Here is a 19,732-nt window from a genome sequence, read left to right as displayed (position 1 = left end):
AGAGTTGTCTATGGCACCGTTGGACAACTCTGGTCCCTGAAGATGGCTGAGGTATTGTTCTCCACCATGCTGAAAAAAGTTAACTCCGTCCTCGAAACCCTAATCAGGCCCATAATTTGTATTCCTTCTGTCATGAGACTACAATGAAACCTCTCGATTACACTGTGTTGGTCACTTCATAAGTGGTCCATTGCAATTGCTTCTATTTTGATAAAATCACCAAAAAATATTAGCTATCTCTACGTCACTGGGATACAACATTTCCCATTCTGATTTTGGCTTTTACAAATCATTATTTTCAGATAGTTTAGTCTTGTTTGATTAATTGAAGTGAACCAGAATTAATAATTCCAGAATGCACTGATTTGCTGCAGAAAAAGGATGTTCTGAAAACATGGAGCCTTTTGGCGAGCAGGTATGGTCATGGTCAGAGAGCTGCCTCATGAGTTGATCTTCTACTTGAACAGCAGCAAAATCAACACAAATGGATGTGCACACTTTCACACTGCGTGGTTACATTTGTGCCTATTTTTTAGCACACAATGCATTATCAACGCTAAATCACATCACAAGCAGCACAACATGCATTATTCCGCCCGTTGGTGGAACACCACAGAATCTCCGAGAGTTCCACCCACCCCTAATATCCACATATCTTCTACACAAGGAACTGTCCCGGAAAACCATTTACATGGAACCTAAAATTGTGACTTGGCCTCATTGCCGACTGGAAATGTGAACTCTGTTGACAGCAAAGTCTCATTTTCATTAGCTCCATCAAAAATCCCTCCTCAGTGTCTGTATCCTAGTGTTGATAATGTTATGCCTTTTGCCGCACTCCCTAGCCACCATTTGGTAAAGGGTTTTACTTATTGATTTATTTGTTTGCTTGTTTATAAAGTGCAGTTGATTTGATGCACATATCCTGGTGCTAAAACTGCAGAGAAACATATCTAATAAACAAATGGAGGGATAGGGAGCCGCACAGAGGAGAAATAGATAATGCAAATTAGAGTAAACATTTTCAAGTGACAGATCTGGTGGGAAGGGGCTTAGAAAAGATTGAGGGAAATATTGGATTTCCACCATAGGTTCAGCAGAACTATGCCCTGTATTTTGCCTTGTAAAAACACAGAATTGAGAGCAATGATGTGGATCCTTATTTAGGAGATTTTCCTGAGTGATGGGGTGAGATCGAAGAAGGCTGAAGCTTGGAGCTCATGAGATAGTAGGATTGATCGACCAAGCATAGGACCTCCAATCAAACTGTCTGACCAGTAGCCAGTGCAGCCCACAAATATGTGCCTAAATCTCTAAGGCCTATCTGCAAGATGTGAAGGCAAATTTTGGATCATCTGTGGCTTGGTGATTTGAAAATGAGATAAAAAGCATTGCCGTAATCCAGCCGAGACAGAATGATCTAATTGATCATTAGCGCCTGCTTGTCACAAGGAAAAAATGGGATTTCCCTGAGACATTTAGGCCCATATTTATACTCTGTTTGTGCCCGAATTTGCATCATTTTGTTTTACACAAATTCGGCGCAAACTTAACTCCATATTTATACTTTGGCGCTAGACCTATCCAGTGCCAAAGTTATAGAGTTTGAGTCATTTTTTGTATGTGAAAACCTACCTTACGCTAATGACATGACATGTAAGGTAGGTGTTCCTGTGCAAAAAATGACTCTAAGGCATGTGCGCCTTATTTATCCTCCCGCGTCATTTTGACGCACAGGAGGAGGCGGGCCTTAAAAAATGCCACCCTGCCGAATTTGGGTCAGGGCAGGGGTTAAGGGGCCTGTGGGCTCATTTCGATGGTCTCCAACCATGGAAGCAGTCCACAGGTGCCCTTCCCTGCCCCCAGGGACACCCCCTGCCACCTTCGCCCACTCCTGGAGGACACCCATGGATGGGGGGACCCATTTACGATAAGTAGAGGTAAGTATTTTTTTTTTTTTTTTTTAGGTGTGGCATGGGGGGCCTAACTTGTGCCCCCCTCCATGCCACTGAGCCCAATGGCCATGCACAGGGGACAGAAGTCCCCTGTGCATGGCCATTGGGCAGGGGGGCATGATTCCTGTCTTTGCTAAGACAGGAGTCATTTCCATGGGGGTTGTGCATCACAAAATGGCACTAGTCAGGTTAGAGGCATTTTGTTTTACTCTAACCTGACTTGCACCATTCTTCGACGCACAACCCCCAGTCTGCCCGGTTAGAGTAATTTATTTTGACGCTAACCAGGCTGCAGTGGCGGCTACCATCATTCCTTAAATATGAGGCCCCGCTGGCGCGTTGGAATGGCGGTAGCCGGTGTTAAACTTTTTGACGCAAACCTGCGCTGGCATAAAGTATAAATATGGGCCTTAGTGCCAAAACACAGGACACTCGTATGTTTTTGGATAAAAGAGAGGTCAAAGCAAACCCTAAGAGTTTTGGCCGTTAATACTGGGCTCGGGAGAAACCCTGAGATGAAGGCCACAGGTCTTCAGACCAGACTGACTGACTGTCACTGTAAATTATATTTCAATATTTCCTCATTCAGATTCAACGATTTGGGTGCTGTTCAGGCTTGTACAACTATCAGGATGACCCTGAGGTGCAGGGTGGTGTGTGATGTAGGATGGCTAAATGTCAAGAGGGAACTGCATGTCTTTGACATGAGATAGCACAGGAAAACCAAAACTCCTGTTTTGGAAACAGCAAGGAACCTTGTCGAACTCTGCACCACACAGACCATTCCTTGTACTTGTTTTGGGGCAGAGAGACAGCTTAAGAGTGCCCTTGCAAGAAGGAGACATACCTCTTAGGGTCTGATCAAGCTAGGCTGATCTTCTGTAGATAACTCATGTGGATGAATTGGTCATATCAAAAGAAGCAACAAGATCCAAAAGCAAGAACACAATAAATACCCAAATCAACCTCGGTGATTTGTCCTGTCTAAAAACTTGAGTCCAGTCAGAAGATCATGCGGTAGCAGTGTGCAGTTGGCAGGCCCTTGCAAAAAGTGTGTTAAGAATAAAAAATAAGGCAAGCACCCGAGTAGCAGTGTGTATCTGCCATTCCACACCAAAATTGATTATTTAAAAAAATGTTTAAATATGAATGTGGAGTGGTAGGGGAGCAATGGGAAAGGAAACATGAAAGGACGCATTCCTAGAGAGCCGTAAAATTGAAAGATAAAAAAGAATTCCTTTACATCAGCAGAGAAAGGACACAAGTTAAACAGTACAAACATGGTAAACATGAAATGCTCCAGAGACGGGACAAACATAGAATAGGCACAAACGCCATCAAATATGAAGTAGGGGAATTCGAAAGGCAATAAAGCCATCCCATTGACCAATGTATTGGAGATAATATGTCTTCGCCAAAACTGATTTTATATGAGGCATGAGAATGACACGTGTGTTGCTTTTGGATTATATTGAAGTTTAGCATGCATGTTGTGTGCTGCTTTAGCGTGTCTTTCTTTTTTCTTTCTTGTACAGATTGTTCTGGCAAACGATCAGTGGAGGGCACACCCCAACAACAGTATAAAGACGCCTTGAAGATGGCTGAAAACTACACAAGTCAGTATGAGACACTGCTTGGGACATTCCAAGAAAAAATTCTAAACACAAGCAGCCTCTTAGACAAGGTCAACCAGTTGCATGAGCCAATTGCGGAACTCACTACGGTAAGATCCATCCCGTCAAATGATCTCTCACACTAAAAGATCATCTGCAATTGCACCTAATGCCTAATGCACTCAGGACGACTAAGATTATGCAGCATGGAGGACCAGTTTATGCAGTTTATGTGGCTAGGTTATTTAAATCATACATCAAAACAAACTAGTTACATGGCACTACTAAGAAATTGGGCTGTTACTGGCAAATTATGTGGAAATAGTGGTAAATCAGTAAACATAAGGTAAATGATGCAGCCCCGGTATCACATATATCCAATGGCCTGCACCATTTTGCATTATTTTATCAACAATTTATTCATGAAAGGTAAACAAGTGTTGGACCTGGCCCTTTTTACAGGGTCATACCCAAACGTTTTGCCTCCCTCCTCCTATTTATCCTGACCTGTTTTTGTTGGCTCTTGAACGCTGAGCACTTTACCACTGCTACCAGTGCTAAAGTGCATAGGCTCTCTGTGTAAACTGTAGTGTTAATTGGTTTATCCATGATTGGCATATTTGATTTACTAGTAAGTCCCTAGTAAAGTGCACTAGAGGTGCCAAGGGCCTGTAAATCAAATGCTACTAGTGGGCCTGCAGCACTGGTTGTGCCACCCACATAAGTAGCCATATAATCATGTCTCAGACCTGCCACTGCAGTGTCTGTGTGTGCGGTTTTAAACTATAAATTCGACTTGGCAAGTGTCCCCACTTGCCAGGCCTGTAACGCCGCACTCAGACGTGGCGTCTCTTTCTGTCCTCGCGGATGGAACGCACTACTGATACTCGGAGGGCCGTTCCCTGCGTTTTTTGACTACACATTCTGGGAAGCATATATTTCGCTCCCGGTCACGCTACACTTACCTGTAGCCCTTTTTTCTTCTTTTTGTTGTTGTTGGTGGGTTTGTCTGGTCTTTTTGCCTGTCTCTGTCCATGTTGTGTCCATCTTGCCTTCTTTGTGTTTTTGTCCCAGCATGCTCTGTTTTTCTTTTATACTAAATTCTTTTTCCTATACTGGTCTATGGGCTCTTCCCAATTCAAGATGGTGTTCTTTCCTTTTCCTGTGATGTCACTTCCCTTTTCTCAGTATATAAGTCAGTCAGTCTAGCTCCACCTTGCGTTGCAAACACTTCCTTCTGGTTGTGCTGTTCGCTCCTGTTCTTTGTTCCTGCTTTTTGCCTTGGGAGATTTTTGCCTGTTCTTTGTTCCTGCTTTTTGCCTTGGGAGATTTTTGCCTGTTCTTTGTTCCTGCTTTTTGCCTTGGGAGATTTGCCTATTTTTGTTTCCTTTTGTCAAGTCCTGTTTTTTCTTGTTTTTCTTCAGGAGTTTCTGTTTGAGGTTTTTTCCCCAGTGTTGGGGTTTTTTCCCTCTGGGACTCCTTCTGGAGGGTATGGTCTGCTTTGGCGTAGCCTGTAAAGCGGCACCGTGGCTACTAGAAGGTGTCGCCCTTATCTGGGAGTATTCAGAACCTGTTGAAGACTTGGTGTATTCGCCAACCCAGTATCCAGAGGTGAGAAGTCCAGCGCAGTACGTAACAGATTGCAACGAAAAAAAAGATTCTGCGTTGCGAGATCACCATGGAAGATTCACAGGGAGAGGCGTCAGAAAATGCTCAAGCCATGTTGCAGACTGTCCAACAACAAGCCCAAGAGTTACAACAGTTACGGGCAGAGAACACTGCACTACAACAGGTCTTGTCTTCCCGATCAATGGACATACCACCCGTATCTGCCACTACTACTCAATATTCTGGAGATCCTCTAAAGATGAAGGAATTTTTGGACGCCCTGACGGTTTTCTTTGCCATTCGTCTACTCCAGTTTTTTTCGGATAAGGCTAAGGTGGGCTATCTGATCAGTGCCTTGTCTGGTCCGGTGCTTGCTTGGGCGACTCCTCTGGTTTCTGCAGAAGACCCAGTCCTGGCTAACGATTCCGCTTTCCTGACTCTTTTCAAACAAATGTTTGAGAGACCTGCGGTAGAAGCAGTAGCTGAAGAAGCCTTATGTGACATTCAGCAGGGTAATCAGGATGTTCTGCAGTATATAACCCACTTCGAACAGCTGGCAGCTGAAACCTCCTGGGTGGAACGCACCTTCATAACCCTTTTCCGCTGAGGCCTGCGTGAAGAAATTAAAGATGAGCTTGTACATTCTTCTCCAGCTTGTTCTTTGAAGGAATTAATGGATCAATCTATGAACATCGAATATAGACTTCGAGAGCGCAAGATGGAGAGACGTAGAACGCGAGCTCCATACCAGTCTGGTACCTTTCGTGCTAGCAGTCGGCGAACGGAAGATATTCCATCCGAAGCCTCTCCACCTCCCCCTGAAGAACCCATGCAGATAGATCTGGTTCGTGGGCGATTGACGGAGTCAGAAAGGGAGGAACGACGAAGAAAGGGACTTTGTCTGTACTGTGGTAAGGCTGGCCACCTGATCCATAGTTGTCCGGTACGTCCCTCAAGACCTGCGGGAAACACCAGCTCCTGTCCCCTGTAAGGAGGAAGGAGACGGGAGGAGCTGAAGTACCATCAATGTGTTCCTCCAAAAAAAGCAGGTCCACCCTGTTTATCCTCTCGGTCAAGTTACAAAGTTCACAAGATCAAGAAGAACACCATCTGGCTCTCCTTGATTGTGGAGCCAGTGGACTCTATCTGGATGAGACCTGGACTATGAGTAAAGGAATTCCCCGCATTCTTAAAGAGACTCCTGAGCAGATTCACACGGTGAATGGCTCTCCGTTAACCTCAGGACCTGTGGTGGCCTCAACTCCTACTCTTTGTTTGACATTTGGGGGGCATCAAGAACATGTTGCCTTTGATCTCATAGCCTCACCAAATCACATCATGATTTTGGGAATACCCTGGTTAGCCCGACACAACCCCTATATCAATTGGGAAACAAGAACTATATCCCTAAAGGCTTCATTTTGTCAACAGAATTGTTATTCCACTACTTCCTATTGGACTCCCAAAAGGTCCTGTCAGTCAACTAAGGATAACACTAACTCTATCAATATGATCCAAGGAGTTCCAGATTGTTATCAGGAATATATCAGGATTTTTCAGAAACCTAGTAATCCTATTTTGCTGCCTCATCGCAGTTATGACTGTGCTATTCCTTTAATTCCTGATGAAGTCGTCCACTTTGGTCGAATGTATTCTCTGACAGACCAAGAAAAGAAGGTGCTAAAGGAATATTTAGACGATAACTTACACAAAGGTTTGATTGCTCCTTCCATGTCCCCTGCTGGGGCTTGTCTCTTCTTTGTCCCAAAGAAGACTAAGGATCTGCGTCCTTGTGTTGACTTTCGTTAACTCAACAGAATAACGATTAAGGATCGATATCCGCTGCCTTTAATCAGAGATATATTGGATGCCATTCAAGGAGCCAAGATGTTTACCAAATTAGACTTACGGGGTGCCTATCATCTTCTTCGGATCTAGGAAGGAGATGAATGGAAGACAGCTTTCTGTACACCCTTTGGGCACTATGAGTACTGTGTTATGCCTTTTGGACTGACCAACGCCTCTTCTGTTTTTCAATGATTTATGGATTCGGTGTTCTCTGATGTACTCAACCAATATGTAGTCGTTTATTTGGATGATATCTTGATATATTCCCGTGATCCTGAGCAACATATAGATCATGTCCTGCAAGTCCTGGAAAGACTCAAGAAAAAACAATTGTTTTGTAAACCTGAGACGTGTGAGTTCCATAAATCTTAAGTAAAGTATTTGGGGTTCTGTATTAATCAACACGGAATATCCATGGATCCTGACAAGGTCAGTGCCATATTAGATTGGCCTTCTCCAACGTCCATTAAGGAAACACAATGTTTCCTTGGTTTATCAAACTTTTATCATCAGTTTATTCAGAACTTTGCCCACCTACAATGTTTCGTAACACAAACAATTAAGAAAGAGAACCTGAAGAAGGGTTTCGTTTGGACCAAGGATGCTGAACGCGCATTTCAAGAATTGAAGACAGCCTTTACCCAAGCACCTGTGTTGCGTCATCCTGGCAATACCAAGAAATTTGTTGTTATGACTGATGCCTCAGACAGAGCTATTGGGGCAGTTCTGCTACAGAAACAAGACAACGATAGATTGGAACAGCCTATCTTTTATCTTTCTCATATCCTATTGGAGGCTGAACGCAATTATCCGGTACTGGAACGAGAACCACTCGCTCTCAAAGTAGCTTGTAAAAAATGGAGGCATTTCTTGATGGGTTCCAGAGAGCCTTTTGAAGCCAGGACTGATCATCGTAATCTCCAATGTCTTCGGAGTTTTCAGTGTCGCAATAGTTGTCAGGCTCGATGGGCTTTCTTCTTTAGCCAGTACGATTTCGTGATCACGTACATACCTGGTTCCCAGAATTCAGTGGCAGATGCCTTATCTCGCAGATATCCTGACGTAGCCCAGAACTCCTCTCCACATCTTACTGAGTCTAGCTGAATCATCGGAGCTACTCAATCTTTTCAAGAACGCGTTCAATCCGAGTACCAGTTTCTGTCTGCTTCAGAATGGGATAGAGTGACTCTTTTTTTGCAGAAGAAGGACAACTACTTCTATCATCAACATGCTCTTTTCCTACCTACCAAGAAAGTGCAGCCCGAAGCTCTACAAATGTGCCATGATTCTCCTATAGCCGGTCATCGAGGTATCAGGAAGACCCAGGAGCTGCTTCAGCGATCTTTTTGGTGGCCTTCGCTTAAGACAGACACTGAAACCTACGTGTCAGCATGCCCAGTCTGTGCTCAGACTAAGACACCGTGAACTAAGGTGGCAGGTTTATTAAGACCTTTACCGGTTCCTTCCGCTCCTTGGTGTACTCTATCCACGGATTTCATATGCTCTCTACCTACCTTCTCTGGTAACCAAGTAATCATGGTGACCGTAGATTCATTCACCAAGATGGCCCATTTCTCACCCTTGAAGAAACTACCAACGGCCCCAGAAATGAGTCGCATTTTTCTGCGGGATATTTTTCGCCTCCATGGTCTTCCGCAAGAGGTCATTTCGGACAGAGGGCCTCAATATGTATCACGTTTCTGGAGAGCCTTTTGTGCCTCATTTAACATTGAGATTTCTTTATCCTCTGGTTTCCATCCACAAACTAAAGGGCAAACTGAAAAAGTGAATCAAGAACTTCAGCAGTATCTGAGATGTTACTATAATGCCACACAAAGCGATTGGTTGGAGTATCTTGCTCTTGCTGAGTTCTCCTATAACAACACAATACATAGTGCGACCAAGACCACACCCTTTTATTGTACCTATGGATTTCATCCGAGGACTTTCACTACTGTTTCCCAAACATCCTCTTCTGTGCCTGCTGTCACTTCTTTTTCACGACAGATCCGTCGAATCCAGGGCCTACTTCACACAACTCTCCTAGCTTCGAAACAAGCAATGAAACGAAAGGCGGATCGTTATCGACAAGCCGCACCTTTGTATCAAGTGGGCCACAAGGTATGGCTTTCTTCCAGATTTCTACCTTCCCAGTTTTCCACCAATAAGTTCAAGCCACGTTTTTATGGATCCTTTCGGATTTCGCAAGTCCTGAATCCTGTAGTTGTGCGTCTCCGCTTACCTCATACCTGGAGGGTTTATACTGTTTTCCATGTGTTCCAGTTAAAAATCTTTGTTCCTGATCCCTACCATCGCCAGTTCCAGCGTCCACCTCCTTTTTCTATTAACGGACATCCTGAGTATGAAGTCCAGGAAATCTGTGATTCCAGAATTTTTCAACACAAACTACAGTTTTTGGTCCATTGGAAAGGATACCCTCTCAGTGACTGTTCTTGGGAGAATGCTTCCTCCGTCCATGCTCCCCATTTGGTCCGCCTGTTTTTTGACAGTCATCCTGACAAACCTGGTGCCTCGGGGAGGAGACCTACTGTAACGCCGCGCTCAGAAGCACCGTCTCTTTCTCTTCTTGCGGATGGAACGCGCTACCGATATTCGGAGCGCCGTTCCCCGTGTTTTTTGACTACACATTCTGGGAAACATATATTTCGCTCCCGGTTGCGCTACACTTACCTGTAGCCCTTTTTTTTCTTTTTGTTGTTGGTGGTGGGTTTGTCTGGTCTTTTTGCCTGTCTCTGTCCATGTTGTGTCCTTCTTGTCTTCTTTGTATTTTTGTCCCAGCATGCTCTGTTTTTCTTTTATACTAAATTCTTTTTCCTACACTGGTCTATGGGCTCTTCCCAATTCAAGATGGTGTTCTTTTCTTTTCCTGTGATGTCACTTCCCTTTTCTCAGTATATAAGTCAGTCAGTCTTGTTCCACCTGGCGTTGCAAACACTTCCTTCTGGTTGCGCTGTTCGCTCCTGTTCTTTGTTCCTGCTTTTTGCCTTGGGAGATTTTTGCCTGTTCTTTGTTCCTGCTTTTTGCCTTGGGAGATTTTTGCCTGTTCTTTGTTCCTACTTTTTGCTTTGGGAGATTTGCTTATTTTTGTTTCCTGTTATCAAGTCCTGTTTTTTCTTGTTTTTCTTCAGGAGTTCCTGTTTGAGGTTTTTTCCCCAGTGTTGGTTTTTTTTCCCTCTGGGACTCCTTCTGGAGGGTACGGTCTGCTTTGGCATAGCCTGTCAAGTGGCACCGTGGCTACTAGAAGGGGTCACCCCTATCTGGGAGTATCCAGAACCTGTAGAAGACTTGGTGTATTGGCCAACCTGGTATCCAGAGGTGAGAAGTCCAGCGCAGTATGTAACAAGGCCTAACCCTTCCTTTTTCCTACATATAAGACACCCCTAAGGCAGGCCCTAGGTAGCCCCATGGGCAGGGTGCAGTGTGTGGTTAAGGTAGGACATATACTAATGTATTTTATATGTCCTGACAGTGAAATACTGCCAAATTCGTTTTTCACTGTTGCAAGGCCTATCTCTCTCATAGGTTAACCTGGGGGCTGCCTTTAAATATGATTAAAGCGTAGCTTCCATTTGGAAGCAGATAGACATGTGGAGTTTGGGACCTTTGAACTCACAATTTAAAAATACATATTTTATTAAAGTTGGTTTTGAGATTGTGTGTTTGAAAATCCCACTTTTAGAAAGTGGGCATTTTCTTGCTTGAACCATTTTTGTGACTGTGCCTGTTTGTGGATTCCCTGCCTAGGTTAGTTTGACAGGGCTGTTTGCACCTCTCTCCAGACAGTGACACAAAGACTGGGGTGTAGCCTGCATATCCTGATGAGCCATCTGTGCTAGGAGGGAGCGGAGGAGTGGTCACTCGCACTTGAAAGTCTGTGCCTGCCCTCACACAATGCAGACTCCAACCCCCTGGTGTGTGTCTGAGGCCTTGCCTGGGCAAGGCAGGATTTCACAAACAAGTGAGACTTTTCCTTTGTAGTAAGCCTACTTCAAAGGCCAAAATGGGTATAAGAAGAGGACCCAAAACTACAGACTTTAGACACTTTTTGGGGTAGACACTCTACCTCACAGACACTTCCTGGAGAAGAAACCTGTAACCAGAACCTGCATCCTGCCAAGGACTCACCTGACTGCTTTCTGTGAAGGACTGCTGCGTTGCTGTTGCCTTCCTGCCTTGCTGCTCTCTGGCTGTGGTGAAGAAGTGCTCCCCAAGGGCTTGGATAGAGCTTGCCTCCTGTTCCCTGAAGTATCAGGACCAAAAAGACTTCATCTCTTCAGGAAGGACTCCTTGTATGACAAAATTAGACGCACAGCCAGCCAGGAATGACGCACAGCCTGCCCGCAGTGAAAATTTCACCGCACGCTGAACCGGAAGGACGCCGTCTGACTTCCAGAAAGGAACAGACACAGCGCCTGCCGTGCAGGAGAAAATTAGACGCAATGCCCACCGGATTGACGCAGCTCCTGTGCCTTCGTCCTGCCAGTGCAGGAAATCCACGCATCGCCCCGGGTTGCCTGAAAACCCCGCAACCCGAAGAGGATCCACGACCGAGCTCCGGAAATCGACGCACAGTCGTCCCGGTTTGAAAACTAAATGACGCATCGCCATGTGCAGCCCGAGAAATCGGCACACACCCTTTTGTTTTCATGCATCTCCTCCTCTGCAGTGCTTTGCAGAGATTTTTTGCACGTGAACCAGGTACTTTGTGCTTAAAAGAGAAGTTGTTTGCTTTTAAAAGACTTAAAACACTTTACATCACTTTTCAGTGATATCTCAACATATACTTTTTGTATTTTAATCGTTTTGACCTGCATCTAACCAGATAAATATTGTATATTTTTCTAAACACTGTGTGGTGTATTTTTGTGGTGCTATATTGTGTTATTGTATGATTTATTGCACACATACTTTACACATTGCCTTCTAAGTTAAGCCTGACTGCTCACTGCCAAGCTACCAGAGGGTGGGCACAGGATAATTTGGATTGTGTGTGACTTACCCTGACTTGAGTGAGGGTCCTTGCTTGGATAGATGGTAACCTGACTGCCAACCAAAGACCCCATTTCTAACAATAAGTTATACATATTTTAATTCTAATCAGTGCTCATTGTTAGATGCAGTTTAAGTAAAATATTTTGTAAAGCTAATTGCCCCCAAATACTCCAACATAAACATGAATATAAAAGGAATACCTAACATGTAATGTGTAATATTGTCCTATATTGTCATTAAGTGGTTCTGGTGACACCGGCTTTACTGGTTTATGGTGTCACCATAACCCCACAATGGGTTTATTGAACAATATTACACAGTCCAATATTTTGCAGTGGTGATTATAATTGGGACCACGTTTCCATTGGAAATTGATATTTGGTTTGCTAATAACTTTAGTGCGGCAAGTTGTCTTCCTGTGTTGCGTTACGTGAAAGATGGATAAATCTGGCCCAAAGACCTTTCCTTCATCAGATCCTCCCTTACACTTAAATGTGAATGGGCAGGCCTCACCCTTACCCCTATGAATTTAATGAAATTCCTGCAACTTCTCTACCTGCTCCTCCTGATGTGATGGGTATCATACTCTCCACACTCAGCCCATACTTTTGCCAAGCCTAAACAGTGTCCCTGTTCTGAGAGTAGTCTCATTGACAAGCATGTAGAAAGTTGTAGAAGTATAGGGGTATAGGAAGGTGCGACTCCTCCGCTAGGGCGGAGGAGCGTCGCCCCCCACCAGCAGCAGCAGCTGCAAACCTTTTAATACTAAACGATAATAACTATATTATCGTTTTGTATTAAAAGGGGCGGGCCACGTTCCGTGACGAGCGCTGAGGGGAGTGCAAAGCACTCCCCTTCATTGCACATGTATGTTTGGCCGGCACTGTGTTGCCAGGCTCCAGACAGCAGACACATGCTCCCAGTCTGCCTGGGAGCGCCCTGGCTGGGTGCCCCTAGTCAATCCTAACGCTGCTCTGAGCAGCGTCAGGATTGGCCACAGGGCTGGCTGGGAGCCTGTTCCTGGAGTTAGGACAGAGGAGCAGAGGAGCGTGGCACGGAATTAGGGTACATTTTTTAAAAATTATTTGATTTCTCCTCCCCACCACGCACTGCCCCTTTTCCCTCCCACAAGCCGCTACTGGATATAGGTGGTGGTAGAAATGGAAGGGTGTAGGTAGAAACGTTTAGGTAGTGCTTTAGGTACTAGGGTATGGGCAGGGAGGGCAGACACTTGAGTAAAGGTAATGGTAGAACTTGAGGGATACTGGTGGGATAAAGTTATAAGAGAATAGGCAGAAGTAGGAGTTGAGAATGGGGGTAAAGAATAAAAACAAGGAAAAAACTGCTATGTTATAGGAAGGGTCCAGAAGAATAGAAAGATGAGGGAGAAGGGAAGAAGGATTGTAGACTGAGAGATAAAAGAGAAAATAGGTCTCGCATTTGCTTGAGTTAGAGCAATTGGCATTGTAAATTCATACCTGGACTTTTCTTGCCACACAAATTGGTCAACCCTGCCTCATAATTTTGTCTTTTCCACCATGTAATTCAAGTGGCCCTGCATATAACTAAAGCACGTCCCTTCTTTCTTTATTTGCATAAAAAAAAAGAAAATGTTGCCATTTAGCATCCTAATTTAAATCTGCCATGCTTATTCCAATAAAATACCACTTTCCTCACCCCACCGTCAGAGCTGCTGGCTTGCACGCTCAATGTAAAAATGAAAGCCACCGGACTTGTCAATGCTTTTTCTGTTTTTTTCCTTTTTTGCAGCACCCGTTCCCTCTTCCAGCTTCTTCCTTCTGTGCCTCCTTGCATAACAGGAATGACAGCAAATTAATTTTAGATGAGAAACAACTATGCTGAAGTGGACATTTGGAACAGAAGGGAAGCACAACGGGTACATAGAAGTTCCCATGTCCTCGAGTGCGGCCGAGCGTACTTCAACTAAATAGTTAGAACTGCATGTATAATTAGAGGCATACAGTAGCCAGACAGCATATACATTTCTTGTCAATTACATGTACACTGCAAGGCGCTTTCCCGGTTCTCAGTCTACATAAAATGGCATTTACATTCATTAAACAGACAAAATTCTTCCTTGAAAAAAAGACAAAAATCGACTTTTTAAAATCAACTCTTCAACATCAACATAGTAAAACTAGTGTCGTGGCCACATTAGCTGTATCAACGTACTATACAAGTGCCAATTTCAACCCTATTCTAGAGCCGTTCTAAAGAATAAACTGGCAGTATTTGGTAAAACAGGTACAGACTGGACAGGAATGAAAGACACTTTAAATATGAATCTAAAGTTAAATATGTCCGGATGTTCTCTGACTCTGCACCTTACAGTGGCATATTCTTATGGATAATTTCCCACTCAAATTCATCCAACTGCAAAATAAAGCAGAAAAACTTAAATAGTGTATTTAAACATATACATGTTCTTCATAGTTGTGTTTAAATAGCTTGCTTCGGAAGTGCGTTAGTTGTATTTCCGGGTGAGTGGCAGCTACTTAAAAATGTGTTCCCTAAGGTGTTGTCTTCTGCTTGTTACCGTGGTGCTGGCAAGAACCTCCCACCAAATGCAAGGCCACTATTCTCCCAGATTCTTATGTATTTTAGCAGCTCGCTTGCTGCTGTTTCCACTAGAAACAAGTAATTCAAACTGTTTTGTAAGCTTTAATATGAGCATTTCATGTGAAGCAATAGAAATTCGAGAACCTATGAACAGTTCCGACCTCACGGCTTCTTTGCCTTTAAACAATTGAGCAAAGTTACCATTGTACATACAGGCTCTGAGACATAGCGGTAATACTGCTGGTGCTCAAGATGAAATATCTTTGAAATGGTGATGGTTCCAGCAAGCAAGACATTTTCTTGGTCTGTGGTCGCCACCTAGTGAGCAGCAGCGCTAAAAACTTCTAGCTGCTGTTTAGTTAGAACTGCTCCCTGAGGAGGAGGGGCGGGGGTCATGTGAGATTCTTGTGAGAGATTTTGCCGTGGGGCGATGGTTGAGAGTAAAGAGCAGAAGCGGCTGAGGAGGATTTCAAGTTGCGGATGTGTGCAGACATGCTATGTTGATACGAAGCCGCTGACTGCCTGGCTGGGAACACTGTGTCTGCAAAGGAAGCTAAGAAAACAAGCATTTGAACTGCAATGGGTCTCGCGTTCGCTCGAGTAGAGCTATTAGCATTTTCTTGCCACACAAACTGAAAATAAAAAGTAAAACAGTTGACATAAGCGATCGGTTCAAAGCGCCTCAGTGAGCTCGCAGACACAGACAAAAGGAACAGAAAATGTGCAAGGGAGAGTAAGGGATGGAATAAAAAAAGTCACACATGATTGCAGATTAAAATAAGTAATAGATTAGAACCCTGTTAACAGAAACAGACTGGACCCACTGAACTATCTAGCGCTCTGGTCAAATGCTATTAGCCTATGAAAAAGTAATCCCTAAGCACATGCTACATAGGCACAAGAGAAAGGGTACAAGTACTAGGGCTATGCTCCAGGGGAGTGTACAATTGTGGAAAAGGTGGGGCAAAGAGCAAGGATTGACCACTAGCAAGAAAGGATTTTTTAAGGACACTGAAACAAACCAGTAAAAAAGCAGAGACCCCACAAAGAAGTATAGAAGAATATACTAAAGTATGTACAAGAGGTCTCGAATGCTCAACCTAAAAAAGGGATCATTGTCATCCTGGAAAAAAGTGCAGGGATTTTTTTCAAAATAAAAATTATGCACCAGGTTAGATTCGACCTCTTGAAAAAATGTGAGGGAACAAGGTAGTGGAGTAAGTTTCTTCAGAACAGGTCCTATCAAATGTATTTTCTCCATAATCACATACAACCATCCATATCATGGCAACTGGTGTAAACACCAACTGGGGTAACACCAATGAGGCACAAGCATTGGACCTGAAAAGGTGCCCTGGCACTCAGAAAGGTGCAAGACGTATTTTCCTCAGCTCGCACAACCAGAGCATTTCTTTTTTTAAAGTCCTATTTTTCACCTTCCAAAATTCAGGGAAATACTCATCCAATGAATAGAACCCGCCCTTTTGCTGTGGAAAACTAAAACTAGTATTAGAAGTCATGTGGAAAGTTCTAACAGTTTGGCGTTACTAAAAAACTTGGCCTCTAAATGCTTACTGTTAGAAATGGGGTTTTTGGTTGGCAGTCAGGTTGCCCTCTGTCCAAACAAGAACCCTCACTCTAGTCAGGGTAAGTCACACACAATCCAAAATCAGCCTGTGCTCACCCTCCGGTAGCTTGGCACGAGCAGTCAGGCTTAACTTAGAAGGCAATGTGTAAAGCATTTGTGCAATAAATCATACAACACCATAGCATAACACCACAAAAATACTCCACACAGTGTTTAGAAAAATATATAATATTTATCTGGGTATCTTCAGGTCAAAACGATCAAAGTTGCAATACGAATTTGTAAAGATATCACTGAAAAGTGATAGAAAGTGTCTTAAGTCTTTAGAATATAAACAAAGTCTCTTTCAAGCACAAGTACCTGGTTTCTGGTGGAAAATCTCCTCAGAGGGCCACAGGAGAAGAGGTGCGTGGAAAACTGGTGTGTGCGTCGATTTCTCCTCAGCACACACGGACTTGCGTCGTTATTTTCCACGCGGGGAAGTCGGTGTCTTTTTCCGGCGCGTGGACAGTCTCTTTCTGTGGATCGCGGGGATTACCAGATGTCCCGGGTCTGTGCGTGGATTTTCCGGCTTGTTCTCCGGCTGCGCGTCGGTCTGCGGGGCTGCGCGTCGAAATTACGATCTCACGGCAGGCGTCGCGTCGATTTCTCCTCTAGACTTCGATCTGCGGGGCTGCGCGTTGAAATTACGATCTCACGGCAGGCGTCGCGTCGATTTCTCCTCTAGAGGTCGATCTGCGGGGCTGCGCGTTGAAATTACGATCTCACGGCAGGCGTCGCGTCGATTTCTCCTCTAGAGGTCGATCTGCGGGGCTGCGCGTTGAAATTACGATCTCACGGCTGGCGTCGCGTCGATTTCTCCTCTAGAGGTCGGGCGGCGTTGTCCTTGCGAGGCCGTGCGTCGGATCTTCGATCGTCCCCAGAGCGTTGCGTTGATCAGCGTCGGAGTGCGGCGTTTTTCTCGCCGCGAAACAAGCTGTGCGTCGAAATTTTCGGCGCACGGAGCGTCCAAGTAAAAGAGAGAAGTCTTTTTGGCCCTGAGACTTCAAGGAACAGGAGGCAAGCTCTATCCAAGCCCTTGGAGAGCACTTTCACAGCCAGACAAGAGTTCAGCAAGGCAGCAGGGCAACAGCAAGGCAGCAGTCCTTTGTAGAAAGCAGACAGGTGAGTCCTTTGAGCAGCCAGGCAGTTCTTCTTGGCAGGATGTAGTTTCTGGTTCAGGTTTCTTTTCCAGCAAGTGTCTGATGAGGTAGGGCAGAGGCCCTGTTTTATACTAAGTTGTGCCTTTGAAGTGGGGGTGACTTCAAAGAGTCTCTAAGAAATGCACCAAGCCCCCTTTCAGCTCAATCCTGTCTGCCAGAGTCCCAGTAGGGGGTGTGGCAGTCCTTTGTGTGAGGGCAGGCCCTCCACCCTCCCAGCCCAGGAAGACCCATTCAAAATGCAGATGTATGCAAGTGAGGCTGAGTACCCTGTGTTTGGGGTGTGTCTGAGTGAATGCACAAGGAGCTGTCAACTAAACCTAGCCAGACGTGGATTGAAGGGCACAACAAGATTTTAGTGCAAAGAAATGCGCACTTTCTAAAAGTGGCATTTCTAGAATAGTAATATTAAATCCGACTTCACCATTCAGCAGGATTTTATATTACCATTCTGGCCATACTAAATATGACCTTCCTGCTCCTTTCAGATCAGCAGCTGCCACTTCAATAATGTATGAGAGCAGCCCCAATTTTAGCCTATGAAGGGAGCAGGCGTCACAGTAGTGTGAAAACGAATTTAGGAGTTTTACACTACCAGGACATATAACCACACAAGTACATGTCCTGCCTTTTACCCACACAGCACCCTGCTCTAGGGGTTACATAGGGCACACATTAGGGGTGACTTATGTATAGAAAAAGGGGAGTTCTAGGCTTGGCAAATACCTTTAAATGCCAAGTCGAAGTGGCAGTGAAACTGCACACACAGGCCTTGCAATGGCAGGCCTGAGACAAGGTTAAGGGGCTACTGAGGTGGGTGGCACAACCAGTGCTGCAGGCCCACTAGTAGCATTTAATCTACCTGCCCTAGGCACATGTAGTGCACTCTACCAGGGACTTACAAGTAAATTAAATAGTCAATCATGGATAAACCAATCAGTAGTACAATTTACACAGAGAGCATATGCACTTTAGCACTGGTTAGCAGTGGTAAAGTGCCCAGAGGTCAAAAGCCAACAACAACAGGTCAGAAAAAATAGGAGGAAGGAGGCAAAAAGTTTGGGGATGTCCCTGTCAAAAAGCCAGGTCCAACATGACCCCCTACCAGCCTAAAGCCAGGGGAGAACAATCACTATCCAGATGTACTTCCCTGTTTGAGGCGACAGAACAAGGACCCAGGCCCACAACAGCAGGGGCATGCTCCAGTTCTTCGCCTTCCTGACTCCAATTGGATCACTCTGTCCATACTCTCAGGGCCCACTAAGCCAACCCATGGGGAACCTTTCTCCTTACCTGCGGATCCCATCTGTGCAGCACCTAACCTTACTTTGCTCACAGATGTATCCCAGGAGCAGGATAGTACCACCATGACCAACACAGTGGTGTTGCCCACTCTACCCCCGGGGTGTGACACTTGTCCCCTCCCCAGGGATAACTCTGTCCACCCGGACAGCAAGCCACAGTGATTACTGACAGCTGCCAGGGTTGAGAGCCAGGCCCCAGGCCTCTCAAAGCTCTCCAACCACTGTGGCTGTGGAGAGTGGGGGGCGGTAGCCCCAGGTGCTGGGCACCCTTTAACCACTCTCCCTTCCACCAGGTCAGGGATGACAGCCTGAACCTGGTCCTCCCCTCTGGGGCTCTGTACCCTCCCTCCTGGAGCGGTACCCCCAGAGTCAAACATGGTCAGGGTGCTTACAGAAGTCGCCCTGTACCATTCCTCCACCAGTGCAGGGCTGTTAACCTGCAACTGGCCCTCCAACCTGGGGCCTGTACCTTCAGGTTGGACTAGGGCCCGGGGTGAGGCTTCCCTCCCCCTGCCCTCCCTTCTGGGGTCCAGCACCCTCCAACTAGGAGTGGCCTCCTCAGAAGACAACATGGTAGGGGCACTGTTATCAGTAGCCCCTCCCTCCAGGTCCGGGGGGACACCCTGAACCTGGTCTTCCAGCCCAGGGTCTGTACCCTCAGACTGGATCACTGCCTGGCAAACCAGGACCTCCTGGGGGGCACACCTAGCCCCCACCAGGTCAGAGTTTAACCTCTGAACCCGGTTATCCAACCCAGAGTCAGCATCCTGAGGTTGGACAACTGCCTGGTACACCAGGACTTCCAGGGAGGCACACCTACCTCCCACCAGGTCAGAGTTTAACCTCTGAGCCTGGTGCCCCAACCCAGGGTCACCACCCTGAGGTTGGGTAATTGCCTGGCACGCCAGGACTTTCTGGGGGGCACACCTACCCCCCACCAGGTCAGAGTTTAACCTCTGAACCTGGTCATCCAACCCAGAGTCAACACCCTCAGGTTGGACAATTGCCTGGCACAGCAGGACTT

General features: G+C 45.5%; 1 protein-coding gene across 1 annotated transcript in view; it reads left to right on the top strand.

The window, feature by feature from the left end:
- LOC138295417 (clusterin-like) overlaps positions 1-19,732 on the top strand; it is a 271,036-nt gene that overhangs the window by 209,371 nt on the left and 41,933 nt on the right. The window contains exon 7 of the mRNA XM_069233707.1: positions 3,491-3,678. Coding sequence (XP_069089808.1) covers positions 3,491-3,678 — 188 coding nt within the window. The remainder of the gene's footprint in view (positions 1-3,490; positions 3,679-19,732) is intronic.

The sequence above is a fragment of the Pleurodeles waltl genome, chromosome 5, assembly GCF_031143425.1.
Source record: "Pleurodeles waltl isolate 20211129_DDA chromosome 5, aPleWal1.hap1.20221129, whole genome shotgun sequence".
NCBI lineage: Eukaryota > Metazoa > Chordata > Amphibia > Caudata > Salamandridae > Pleurodeles > Pleurodeles waltl.
This window is presented reverse-complemented; position numbering and strand designations above follow the sequence as displayed.